We start from the raw sequence: 13876 nt of genomic DNA, 5'->3' as shown, positions 1-13876 counted from the left end.
GAACTTGTCACCTACCAAAGTAGGCCCACGTGATTCCAGTCCCTGAGGTGTCCCAAACCTTCTCCCTCCCTGTCTCCGCCCTCTGTCTCCCCCCTTCCCCCATCTCCCCCTTTCTCCCCTCCCTGTCTCCCCCTTCTTCCCTCTCTGCGTCCCCCTTACCCCTCTGTTTCTCCCACTCCCCCTGCCTCCCCCCTACCCTGTTTCCCCTTCTCCCCTCCCTCCCCATTCCCCCCTGTTTTCCCCTTCTCCCCTCTCTGTCTCCCCCCTACTTCCCTCCCTGTCTCCCCTCTTCTCCCCTCCCTCTCCCCCTTTCTCCCATCTCTGCCTCCCCCCTTCTCCCTCTGTCTCCCCCCTTCCCTCTCTACCCCCTTCCCTCTGTCTCACCCCCTTCTCCCCTCTCTGTCTCCCTCCTTCCCTCTGCTCTCTGTCTCCCCCCACACACACACACACACAATCACAGGAGTTAGAATCCCCCAGAGTGTGTGTCCAGCTGGGCCTGGTGTTCCCTTAATTTCTGAGGATGGTGGAGGCCAGAGTGGGGCCAACATTGCCCAGTGCCACGAGAGCCAGGCTTGGGGAAAAAGCCGTGGGGACACCAACATGTAAAGTATGAGCAGAAGGAGCTCCTGACGGCAACCAATTCAGAAAAACCACTGAGTGTCACTCCCCTCTCCAAGAAAGGAGGCGTTCACCTGGCCACAGTGCAGAGGGGTGGGCCCTCACTCACTCCCAAAAATGGAGTTTGGAGTGATTCAGCTGAGCGTTCACTCCCGACTCTACACTCGAGGAAGGGATCATTACCACAGGAAGACCGTTGTGACACCCGCAGCCTAAAAGAAGCATCCTCCCTAAGGACAGTTGTGCCTTTTCTTGTGGCTTCGTCAGTAAATCATCCCAAAGCCCACTGGGAAAAGGATCAAATGAGCGTATATGTTCACATAACTTCCACAGGTATTTCAGCAAGACTGGAAAACTTCCATGTTTTAAGTATCATAACATCAGAGAAAATACGGAAAGAAGGATCTAGAGTGAAGGTGCCTGTGTTGGCTGCGTGGACCTGTGCTTTTCTACAGCAAAACAGCAGGAAGACCCCGGCATGGCAGAAGGGGAAAGTTTTCTCCCCCAGAGGCTGAGCCCCTTCTCCCCACTCTGGGGCTCGTAGCCCCCTTGTGGCCATGGGGCTCCTCTGGGGTGCTGGTCACGTCAGGGAGTGTGCCGTCCTTCTTAGGGGTGTCCTGAAAGATCCCAACAAACTGAGCCTTGAAGAAGAGAGTCTGGTGGGCCCCTAGCAGGCATGGGATGCAGCAGTCATCTGCATTCCCCAGACGGCATCCCACCGGCCTCCAGTGACTGTGGAGGGGAAGGGGTGCGAGGGGCCTCGGCTGCTCAAAGGACAACATGTCTCTTCCCAAGACTTGGCTCTCATGGTCTAAGGAGGCCCTGTGGGGGCCCCCAGTCCATGACCTGGGACTTATCTGGGGTTTTCCCTCTTGCCGTTCAGTCTAACTCAAGCCATGTGTTGTTTTCTTCACTCTGACTTGGGGAAGAAGGAAGATACTTTAAGACAAACAAAAAAACAAGTTTTTTTTAACTTTGAATTTCATGCAAACTTGAGTATTAAACTTCCAGAAGGATTCAGTGCTGCTAGATTCACACAGACCTCCATCGTGGGCTTTCGTAGTCCCTCCCTTTGAATTTTCTACATGCCTAGACCACAAAAGACAGAGGTTCGAGGTGGCACTGACCCGGCTTGGCATCCTGAAAGGAATGACTTTCTGTGGAACAGCAGGCCTGGGGAGCGTTGCCGGGGGCCCAGAGGCAGCTGCCAGAGCCCCTGGCGCACAAGCCAAGGGTGGTCTTCAAAATCATGGTAAGCACCTTTATACACCACACGCATTGTCCTTGGGTGGAGAAGCTGAGAGCTGGAGGATGTGGTTAGCACCCTTTTCTCGGCTACAGTGACTCCTTAATCCCCCGGGACACAGCTTAAGGGTCCCCCGCCCAGTGGAGTGCTGGCCCGAAACCAAGCTCGTTTCTCACCAGTCCACTGTCGCCCACTTGGGTGGGCAGGCATGCAGGGAAGACGCATGTCATGTCGGTCGGTCATCTGGCAAGCCTAGCTGGCCTTCATCAGCAACCTACCCCCTCGGCGGACTGTCCCCCTCTCTCTCCAGCTCTCTTTCGAGCTACTGGCAACTGTCAAAAGCTACAGATAAATGTTCTGAGCTATATTTTTACAAATTTAACCCAACGCAAAGTGAATTCTAATTTGTTCTCAGACTTACCCTTCATCCACAATTATGTCCAAGGGTATTCACGCTGTGTGATATTAAAGGACTATTCTAGTGACTGGTAGGTACTGAGTAGAGATGTTTATAAAAACAAAAGGTGGGGGCGGGGAATAGGTAGACTCTGAGACCCAGGCCATTTCTTTCCCTTCACTCAAGAACACTGTTAACCGCCTACTGACTGCCAGCATGCTGTGTGGACTAGCTGTGGCCAGGGTCCCAGGGTCCCAGCACCTTTACTGGGTAACCCCCTGAAATGACACATGCCTTCCTGGAGAGGGCGCTGTGTCCCTCATCCCCCTGGCCTGCTGACCCAGCTGGAGGAGGGGCGCCCTTGGCTGGTGCTTGGGGCCAGAATGGAAAGCTAAGTCTAAAACGGAGGGTGAGACGCAAGGTCCACTCCTAAGTGGCCATGAGTCTGTCTAAGGAAACCTGACCAGTGTGATCACAGAAACAGGGAAAAGACTCCAAGCTGGGAAATGCTATTTGGGACATGGGGAACGACCCTCACCTACTAGAACAGTCCTGGTCCTGTACCAGAGAAAGACTTGGTCCAAACCGTAGGCTACACATGTCACAATTGTTTTTGACCCTCAGTAGCTTTTGTACTCATCTGAAATATTCAAGTCACCCCTTTCATATTTGGGTCATTCACAGTGCTCCTCTCATTCTGGGTCCCTGCTTAACTATGCACAACATCTCAGAGGACGGCATACAAAACTATTTTTCTAACTGTAGCACAGATAATTTGGGGTGGGGGAGGCTGGGGATATATTTAAATGTGGCAAATGACTTCCCTTCCACCTCGAGGGATGAAAGGGAAACTATGCACTTGAATTTTAATTCACCACTGGATAGCTTGTGCCAGAAAGAACACACATCAAATAGCGAAAAAGCAAAATCGATCATTTGCTTAGTTTGGGGGCTCACTGTAGGGGGGGTGACCTTGTCTAGAACACAGATACCTGCGAGTAGAATGTGAGCCGATTTCTTGGCAATCAGATCTTATAAGCCCTTTGAAATGTCCTGGGCAGCACAATGCCTAGGTCCGTATGGTTACTGTAAGTATAATTAAGTAGTGAAATGGTATGGTATATACCTATATGCTGATAGTGTATACCCGTATGTGTGGGATTTGCTAATATAACCATTCCAATAAAAACCTATTGAAAAAGCTGCTTTGGCTGCTTTTTATCCGTGAAGACTCCCTTGGTTGCAAGTGACGGAAGCCCCAACCCAAACTGGCTTGAGCAAAAGGGGAACTTAGTGGCTCCCGAAAGCTAAAATGCAAGGGGCTATGCTCATGTCCCTTGTGGCATGGGTTGGCCCTGAAACACTGACACCAGGTCACACTTGCTAGCTATGCTTCCTCTGGAGAAGCTCCAGGCTCAGGCTCAGGGTGGTGGTCTCCTTCCCCAGGGTGCTGGTCTCCTTCCCCAGGAGGTAACCCAGACCAGAATGGGCATCTCTCTGAGCCTGACTGGCTTGGTTGGAGGCCTGTGGCTGTCTCGCTGAACCAGCCACTGTGATCACAGAGGTGGTGTGTGCCAATGGGCGCCACTTCTGCAGCCACGGAGTGAATGTGGCTTCCCCTGAAGATGGAAGCTGAGAGGTCTAAGGTGTGGTTTCCTCAACAAAATCGTGACATTGCACAAGAAGAAGTGGATGACGGGACAAAAGCAGCAAATGTCCAACATGTGTAGAGAAGGTTGGTACCCAAAAAGGTCTGGACATCAGAACCACCTCCACCACTTACTAATATGAACTCTGCAAATAATTTCTTCTGTCTGGATTTCAGTTGTATTGTCTCTCACACAGGCATCATAAAATACCTCATAGGGTTAACATGTGGAGATTAGATTTTAAAGCATGTAAGAAGTAGGCTTAATATCATTTAGCCAATAACAGTCTAGTATTTAGAGTGTATATGGGGCACCTGGGTGGCTCAGTCAGTTGGGTGTCTGCCTTCAGCTCAGGTCATGATCCCGGAGTCCCGGGATCAGGCCCGAGTTGGGTTCCCTGCTCCATGGAGCGTCTGTTTCTCCCTCTCTCTCTGCCCCTCACCCCGCTCGAGTCTTCTTCTCCCTCTGCTCCTTACCCCGCTTGTGCTGTCTCTCAAATAAGTAAAGAAAATCTTTTAAAAAAATAGAATATATAAATAACTCTTATAATTCAACAATAAAAAGATAACCCAATTTAAAAATGGGCAAAGCGTATGACTAGGCATTTCTCCAATGAAGGTATGCAAATAACCATCTTGCACATGGAAAGATACCCAACATCATAAGTCATTAGGGAAAGGCAGGTCTAAACCACCTGAGATATTACTTTATACCCACTAAGGTGGCTATGATAAAAAAGACAGTAACAAATGTAGAGATATGGAGAAACTGCAATCCTCACACATCACTGGTGGGAATGTGAAATGGTGCAGCTGTTTTGGAGAACAGTTTGGTGGTTCCTCAAAAAGTTAAACATGGGGCGCCTGGGTGGCTCAGTTGGTTAAGCATCTGACTCTTGATCTCAGCTTGGGTCTTGATCTCAGGGTCATGAGTTCAAGCCCTGCGTTGGGCTCCATGCTGGGCATGGAACCTACTTTAAAAAAAAAAATTCACACAGCTTTACCATAGGACCCAGCAGTTCCACTCCTAGAAACACATCCAAGAGAACTGAAAACATGTTCACAAAAACTTGTACACAGATGTTCACAGCAGCATTGTTCATAATAGCCAAAAAGGGGAAACAATCCAAATGTCCAACTGATGAATGGATAAACAAAATGGGGTGTATTCTCCACAATGGAATATTATTCAGCCATGAAAAGGAATGAAGGACTCATAACTGCTACAACATGAACCTTGGACACATTCCAGTAAGTGGAAGAAGCCAGACACAAAGGCCACATAGTGCTTATGATTTCATTTATATGGAATGTCCAGAATGGGCAAATCCAGAGGGCCAGAAATAGATTAGTGTTGCCGGGGGGTGGAGGGGATTGGGGAATGGGGAGTGATTGCTAATAGGTAAGAGGTTTCTTTTTGGAGTGTTGGAACTGTGGAATTAGTGGTAACGACTGCACAACTTTGTGAATATACTAATACTTTAAAAGGATGACTTTTATGGAACATGAATTATATCTTACAAGAAGGGGGGAAATGAAGTAGGCTTAGCACAGCCTAAGTGCTCAATAAACTTTTGTTCTTTTCCTTCTTATAAAGCATAGTTATCAAAAGGCAGCATCAGTATCCGCTAGGAACTTGTTAGAAATGCAAACACTCTGAGGTGGGGCCCAGCAATGTGTGTGTTAACCAGCTTTGCAGGTGATTCTGATGCATGCTCAAGCTTGAGAAGGAACAAAATAACCCTTCACCATCTCCCAAATTCCTGAGGGTAGGTTAGTCCCCAGAGAGCACATTATCAATTTAAGCTTCCAAGGTCTTAGAGAAAAATGGCCTCTGCATCTCGTTTCAGTCTCAAGCAACTTTTCAGGAGACTTGTGATCACTCTGCCTGTCAACCATGAAACTGCCTACTTCACTTATATCTATCATGTTAGATTCTTGAATGCCAATGACAGAAACCCAATTGGCAGCCAGCTTAAGCCTCCTGGGATGATCCCAGAGTGCCTCCTTCCCTCTGCCCTCCTCCGGGGTCCTGGCCAGCCCAGGCCAGCAGCATGATCCTGCCACCCAACTGGCCCTGGACATTCCGGATTGCCCCAGACGGAGTTCACAGCTCCCCCTTTCCCTCAAAAGGGTCAGTGTTTGAACTGTGAGGGGGTCGACCCCTACAGGCCAGCACTGGGAGAGCAGGGACCCACATCCCCTGCCCAGCGGGGGGCTGCCTGTGCCTATGCAGAAAACCCCAAAGTCCCAGGGCCAGCCCTGTCCCCGAATCCTAGACACCAATCCCCAGTGTCCCCATCTGTCAGGAGAGCGGACTGCACGATTTCTGAGCATCCTGCCAGCTTCGGGGTTCCCGGAGGTTTTCCCAGCCTCAGGCCCGACTGTCAGAATTCTGAGAATGACGACAATCGTCTCTAACCCTCTCCAGCCGCCCTTTGCAAAGTTAACACGCCCGGGGCGGGGAAGGGGGGGGCACAGCACGATCAGCCGAAAGTGTTTTTGCCCCGCTATTTCTTCACATTCCTCCCCTCCCCCACAAAACCCTGGACAGGTTTTCACAAAACGCCAGGGGCCGGGCTCGCTGCACGACCAGTTCCTCTGGCCTGGGCACTCGGCCATTCTGGCCAGAGGCCCGTGTCCCCGGGGCTGGCCCGTCGCTCCTAGATGAGTCTGCAGCGCCGGGGCCTGGGCGAGAGGGAGGTGGCCACGACCGGGCCCGGGCGGCCAGTGACCGGAGGCGGGGGGCGGGCGGGGCGGGGCCCGGGGAGCCGGCGCTTGCTGGTCCGCGCGCCCGCAAGGGGGCGCCGCCCGCTCGGCCCGCCCGCCCCGCCCCTCCCGCTCGGCTCCGGCGCGGCGGCGACGGCGGCGGCGGCGCTTCCGCCTGGCCGGCCTCGGCCCGGTGCGAGTGGCCCCACGATGTGGCTGGGCCCGGAGGAGGTGCTGGTGGCCAACGCGCTGTGGGTGACGGAGCGGGCCAACCCCTTCTTCGTGCTGCAGCGGCGCCGCGGCCACGGCAAGGGCGGCGGCCTCACGGGTGAGGGGCGCGCGGCGGCCGGGCCTGTGGACGCGGCCGCGGGCCGGGCGGGGAGGGCGCGTCGGTGGCGGGGGGCCGGGCCGGGCCCGGGGCGCGAGGGATCGGGGGTGCCGGGGAGGCGGGGGCGGGCTGGCGGCCGGGAGGCGGGGGCGGGGGGCGCGCCGGGAGCCCGGGCCTAGGACCGGGGAAGGCGAAGGTGCTGGCGTTGGGAGGCTGCTCGGTGACTTCGGCCGACCCAGGGCGGCCTCTGCCCAGACGCGGTGCCGGTGAGCTTCCCGGGGCTTGGCCCAGGCGCGTGCAGCCTCCTGGAGTGGGATTCACAGCGGAAAGTCGGCGACACCCCCTGGTCCTCGTCCTCTGCCTCAGTTTCCCCAAGTGCCTCCGAGGGGCCAAGTGACACAAGCACACATTTTCTTTTGCTTCTTTCCTTACCCCCAAAATTGCCCTTTTAGCGAGATCAGAGGTCCCCCGAGCCGCTGCTGGCCTCAGCCCCCAACCCCCTGGTTTCTCCTCGCCCACCTTTCCTGCTTGATGACTGGAGCTGCAGACGGAGGCTGTGCCTACTTACCAGCGTGAGCCAGCCAAGGTGCCCCTTTGTCCGCCTGGGCAGCACGCTAACGGTGGACAGGCACCGCCTGCAGCCCTGTGGCATGTAGGGTCCAGGGAAAGTCCCCTGGGCTTCCCTCTGCAGGTGTGGTCCACAGGCCCTCGTGCTCCAAGCCTGTGCGGGGATGGCCATCGCGGAGCTTGGGCAGGCTCCGCCGGATAAGTGTCTGTGCTTCCGGGTGGCCCCTTGTGGCCATACAGGACGGCGGGCCCAACATGGACAGCTCTTACAAGTTATCAACAGCCATCTCTGTGAAACATCCTGATTTGAAACATGAGCAGCGAATACAGCCCTGCCAGATGCAGGCAGAAGTTTCCCACAGACGTCCCCTGCCACCCTCTCCGGGGCCACACCTCCTAATATGGAAGACACTGTCCCTCTCCTAAGAAAACTGTGTTCCCTTCAGTGCCTCGGGCTGCCTCCCAACAGCCACAGGAACCCCAGGAGCCAGTGCTGGACCTGCGTCCTGGACTAGCTGTTCCGAGGGGGTTAGACAGCAGCCCCTCTGGAGAGTCTGAATGTGGTCAGCCTCAGAAGCTACTGCAAGCCGGTGCAGAAAAGTGAGGCACGGTTCCCAGAACCTTCTGTTGCACCAGCGTGCCAGTGTGTCCTATCTGGCTGGTGCACTTCCAGCGGCTTGTTCTGTGCTCTCTGCTTCTGAAGATCGTCTCAGACGGTGGCTAGGACCCTCTGTGCTCCGCCTTCCTGTGCACAGAAGGCCCCTTCCACCTCACACATATCTCTCTCAGAGCCCAGCCCCCCACCCCAGGAGCCACTCCTTCAACTCCCTGTTGCATCTAGGTTTGGTGAGTCCTGCCAAGGCCTCTGCCTGGCCTTCCCGGTGCCATCATAGGCATCATGGTCTCCTGAACCCTGTCTCCCCAAGGGAGGAACAGTTAGTAGTGTGCTTTTCATCAGGCTGGCTTTTAAAACCAGATGCCAGCCTGGATCCTTCATTGAAGAGTTTAAGTATAAGAGGCGCCTGGGTGACTCAGTGGGTTAAGCGTCTGCTTTCGGCTCAGGTCGTGATCCCAGGGTCCTGGGATTGAGCCCCACGTCCTGCTCCTTGCCCAGCGGGGAGCCTGCTTCTCCCTCTCCCTCTACTGTTCCCACTGCTTGTGCTCTCTTGCTCTCTCTGTCAAATAAATAAATAAAATCTTTAAAAAAAAGAAGAAGAAGAGGGAAGAGTCTGAGTATGACGAGATATTCTGCCCACGAAGAAGCTTTCAGATCTCGAAACGTGGATATGCCAACAGAATAAGCATTCAAATAAAGTTTCCAAGACCAGAAAAGAAACCCCAACAGGAACCATGAAAAAAGTCTATTCCAAACACTTTAAAGCTTGAATATATGCCACTTTAACTGCAACTTAGGCATTCTAGAACATTTCAATAAAACGAGAGACTACAGATTCCTAACTTGGGTGTATGTGACGGGTACCTTCTTTTATAATCAGTAATTTTATGTGTTAAAGATTGGGGAGGGAAAAAAATCATTAAAAATGGAATATGGAGCAAAAGCGTTATGGTCAAGTTAATACAATCAGTAGAAATTACTCTGACATCAACAGGAAAAGGGTCACAGACTATTTCCAGAGCATACCAAAAGCAGCACTTCATTAAAAAGGAAAATGTGAATTCCAAATAGGAACAGTGAACAGGTTTTTAGGTATCTTGATAATTCACTTAACGGAGAAGAGAGAGTCAAACACAGCGGTAAAAGGCAGACATTTCCTCTGATTTGTCGGGGTAACGGTGTCATTGACAAAGGCTGTACGTGATGAGAAGGAAAATTTGAAGTGCCCTAAAATGCTTCCAAGATGGAAAAAACTGGATGAGTGTTTTCCCAAATTGGACAGTTCTAAAAATTGCTGTGTCCTCTTCAGTCATGACTTCTGAAGCCACAAGGAACTTCCTTAACACTTCCCAGAATAAAAATTTGTGATTACTTGGCGGAGGAAAGACTACATTCTCTTCCTGTTGTTGATAATGGAAAGTGATATTACAAAATCATTGTCTTACTTTTTTTTTAAAAAAAAAGCCGGCAAGGGGCGCCTGGGTGGCACAGTGGTTAAGCGTCTGCCTTCGGCTCAGGGCGTGATCCCGGCGTTATGGGATCGAGCCCCACATCAGGCTCCTCCGCTATGAGCCTGCTTCTTCCTTTCCCACTCCCCTGCTGTGTTCCCTCTCTCGCTGGCTGTCTCTATCTCTGTCAAATAAATAAATAAAATCTTTAAAAAAAAAAAAAAAAAGCCGGCAAGAATACATGGCCAAAAATGTCCCTTAAGAGATGTGTCTGGCAGTTAGTAAAACACATTGTACTCTTTGTCTGGATTTTGTGAGAGTCATGGTATTGTTTTTGTTTTTAATTTGTGACGGTTGTACTTTCTCATTTTTGAGAATTTTGAAAAAAGTATTTGAAAAAAATTAAAAATAAATTTAAAAACAACCTAATTTTATATTTTTCCTGAAGAGGGCCTCCCAGAATTGTTTCAGCTTATAACAAAGTCCCCCCAAAACCTGCATCAGCCCCTGCCTACACGTGTTTGTGAGTCTGGGGAAGGAGCAGAAGCTGCCAGGAAGAAGTGGGAGGGGATTTTTCGGTAGGCCTTTGAGGAAAAAGAAGTCATTTGGTGGACGAGGGGGATGCCAAGCTGTGTCTCCGTCTGGGCCAGGGCATCGAGGGTGGTGCTCCCGTCCTGGCTGGCCTCCAGGGCTCGGCTGTGAGTGTGGCCCTCCCTTACTCTCCTCTCTCTGCCCTGCCCCCAGGTCTTCTCGTGGGCACCCTGGACGTGGTGTTGGACTCCAGTGCCCGCGTGGCCCCTTACCGAATCCTGCACCAGACCCAGGACTCGCAGGTCTACTGGACAGTGGCATGTGGTAGGTGCCGGGCAGGGCCTGCCCTGGATGAGCCAGGGGTGGCGGGACCCTGGGAGGGAGGGGACACAGCCTGCATTCCTGGGCTGGATGTCGCCCCTGGAGAACCCGGTGCTTCAGACCACATGACCCAGGCCTGCATCTCGCTCAGGAAGGCCGCTCAGACGTTCACGGGTGCCCTGTGCGGCGTGGGGATTATCTGTGGACAGTCGTGGACACGTGCATGCGCAGAGCAGTGAAAATTTTGAGCCGCCTGACACTCAGGTTCCCAGCCGAAGGGGGCAAGGCGTCCTCCTGCCTTCTTTTGGCAGCTGTCAGACTATAAACCAGGGTCCTTTCTGTGGTCTTTGGGCCATACTTTGGGCTTTTGTTGGTGATGTTGCTGTGGCAAGTGGCCCCGAGTGGGGTGCCGAGGTGCCGGCTGTGTTCCGAAGCACAGACGCGCTGATGCGCCTTGTGGAGAGGGAACGTGTGTTCAAGGAGCTTCATTCAGGCCTGAGTTACGGCCGGTGCTGCTGGCCTGGCATGTGATGTTAGGGAATTAATATATACGAAATAAGGTGCCTTTAAACAGAAAGCCACATGAAACAAAGTCATGTACTGATCGCGTGATGAAGATGTTGGGACCCCAGGCTTACAGGAGCATGGCCCTCCCCGCAGCTCCCCTGGGATCAGTCTTGGCCTGTTCCATGTTCCAGGAGACGTGATGGAACGTAACTGCCGCCAGTAATGACAGTCGGCCGTGGCGTCCTCCCGGGAGGAGATACGCCCAACCCTCCCCAGCGTCTGGGAGGGGGCCCCTGTCAGCGGGTACCAGCCTGGCTGGGGTCACTTGGACACATTCACGGATACAGGCAGATAGCACTTCCTGCGGGCCAGGCACTTACGCAAACCTCCCAAGAACTCCAGAAGTAGAACTTTGGGGTTTTTTTTCCTATTTTGAAAATGAGGAAGCGGTGGCCCAGAGGGGGTGAGGAGGCCTGAGAAAGGTGATGAGAGCCTCCTTGGACCCCGGCTTTAGAAATCTGCTTCCTCCCAAGTTCCTGAACGGAGGTGCCCTTTCCCCTGTGTTTGAATCCAGAGACAGAGGCTTCCAAGTCTGGGTTTGCCCAAGGCCAAGTGGGGCGTGGTAGGGCCCCAGTCCTCCTGGTTCCAGGGCCTGCGGGAGAGAGGGCTCAGGGAGGTTGGTGTGCGCCTGGGCTGTAGAGAGACACGTGACTCTTAAATGGGCCCTCGAGATTTTTCCTGTCTCGGCGATATTCTATCTCAGGGAGCAGACGGGGAGGGGGCAGGCAGTGGCAGTGAAGGAGGAGGGTGGCCACGCTGGTGGCAGTGTGGGAACCCCTTTGGTGGCAGCAGGCCGGTGCTGGGGAAGAGCCCCAGCCGTGCCGAAGAGCCTTAGTTCTTAGCCTCAGGCTACATACGCCGAACTGCTCCAGCTTCCACCAGACCTCCCAGCCCTGCCCTGACCTCTGCTGGGCACGCCCCTCCCCTCAGCTCTGCCAAACCAGACTGGTCATGCCGACACCTGCCCAGTAAATCCCGGCTCCTTAGCGTGCCACTGACGGACTTTTGGGGTCAGCCCATCTCCGTCTCTGTCCTCCCCTCAGCTCACACCTGGCCTGCAGCCAGACCAGACAGACACAGGACCCGAAGTTCCCAGCCACACCTGTCCTGATCTGCGTGCCTGGTGTCCCCCCCACGTCCACCTAACCTCCCACTCTGTTGAGAACCCGCCCGGGTGTCAGCTCCTATGGAAAACCAGACTCCCCAGACCCAGGCAGCCACCTTTCCGTCTTGCTCCTCTACACTCGCCGCATCTTTACCAGCACTTCATACGCTGCAGGCTCCCTGGCTCTCCCACTAGACCAGCAGCTCCCTGAGGGCCACGGTAGGCAGCCTGGGTTAGGATGGTGGTTTGGTTACTTCCCGGCTCTGTGACACTGGGCCACTTACTTAACCTCACTGTGCCTCAGTTTCCTCCTGTGAAATGAAAACAATGGTACTGTCTCCATGGTTCTCTAAGAGGTAAATAAGATACTCCACGAAAAGGTCCGAAGGCAGAAATAGCCTTTCATAATAATTAGCGATTACATTCTGCTTAGTCCCTGGACCCAACACAAAGACGGCATGGTTTGTGTTTACTTAGTGCTAAGTGAAGACTGAGTTACTTCTAACTAATAATTCTTTTAAATGCACACATGTAAATATTTTATCATCGAAGTGCACACAGACCCACACAGGCAGTGTGGACAGGATTTCTTCTGTTTGAGGTTGCCAGGAACGCGGGTGTAGAAAAGAATGACACACTTGAATTGCATTACTTGCAGATTTAACTTCCAAATTCAAACATGGGTTCTTGGCAGAAAAGAGGGAGAAAGAGAGAAATCCCTTCTACCAGCTAGACCTTAGCTTCTGTATACCAGGGAAAGGAGGCCACATGAGAAGCCCAAAGAAAAATGGGGGGCGAAAGGTCATTTATGGATGATTGAAGGGACCTGCAGGGGTCCTGTTGACTGTGTGTTGTGGCTCGCTGTACGTTGTATGATCCTGGGTTTAATCGCCTTCGCAGAGGCAGCTTCACGCTGGCCCGTGGGAGAGGGGGCGGGCCCTAACTCAGAATTGATGGTCAGAGTAGTGAGCTCGTTGGGTAAAGGTAGAAACATTCAACTGTCCCCAAGACCGGCTGGGCTGTGACATGTGTCAGAGCAATTGAGCAGGTGCCTGGGACAGAAGAGATGGTGGGAACCCACTGGGCCTGGCTGGGGCGGGCTCAGGATGGAGTCTCCAGCCAGTGGAAGATGTTGCCAGGCAGGGAAGGACGGGGTGCCAGAGAATCAGTCACCCCAGCAAAAATGTCTGTGGCCCACAGCCGTGTTGGTCTTGTGTCTTGCCCGGGCTCCCTCCATGCCCAGTGTGCAGGCATAGGTCACAGGGGATCAGCTGGGCCTTCTAGGCACTCTGTCCATAAACTGTCCGACCCAGGTCAGCTGGAAGGATGTAGGGCCTTCCCCCTTCTTTTCTGTTCATTCGTTCAGAAAACACTTCTTCAGTGCAAAGCCCCTGCCAGGCACAAGCATACCCCAGAGAGGCAGGGGAAGCCAGGCCAAGCAGAGACTTCCCTCATCCTTTTACTTCTCCTCCAGGGGGTCCCCTTTTCCCTGTTCCAGGGGGGCGGGGGCAGAGAAAACAGCTGCCCCGCCCTTTGGGGGTGGTGGTGAACTGCCTTCTCTTAAGTTTTTCCATTACCACTGGACTTGCTGTGCCCTGCAGGGCCCCTCCCTGAGGAGCACAGGGACCACCTCCAAGGCGGGGCAGACACTGGGGGCCAGCCAGAAGCTGACGGGGTCAGGCAGGGGTTCCCGGAGGAGGCAGGAGCTCGGCTGGGATGTGAGCAGGGATGGGGAGGAGGGGCCTGCAGGCAAAGGCCTAGGTGGCTGCCTCTGG

At 53.5% G+C, this 13876-nt stretch overlaps 1 protein-coding gene across 4 annotated transcripts in view; it reads left to right on the top strand.

Moving 5' to 3' along the window:
* Window positions 1-6740: 6740 nt before the first annotated feature.
* TBC1D9B (TBC1 domain family member 9B) overlaps window positions 6741-13876 on the top strand; it is a 42975-nt gene continuing 35839 nt past the window's right edge. For 3 of the 4 annotated variants that reach the window (XM_045794997.2, XM_045794995.2, XM_045794994.2), the window contains exons 1-2: window positions 6741-6946; window positions 10322-10432. In XM_045794997.2, the coding sequence (XP_045650953.2) occupies window positions 6829-6946; window positions 10322-10432 (229 nt within the window). In that variant the 5' untranslated portion in view covers window positions 6741-6828. The remainder of the gene's footprint in view (window positions 6947-10321; window positions 10433-13876) is intronic. The other variant, XM_045794996.2, reaches the window with a different exon arrangement.

The sequence above is a fragment of the Ursus americanus genome, chromosome 5, assembly GCF_024610735.1.
Source record: "Ursus americanus isolate L20-20 chromosome 5, mUrsAme1.1.p, whole genome shotgun sequence".
In the NCBI taxonomy this organism is placed as follows: domain Eukaryota; kingdom Metazoa; phylum Chordata; class Mammalia; order Carnivora; family Ursidae; genus Ursus; species Ursus americanus.
This window is presented reverse-complemented; position numbering and strand designations above follow the sequence as displayed.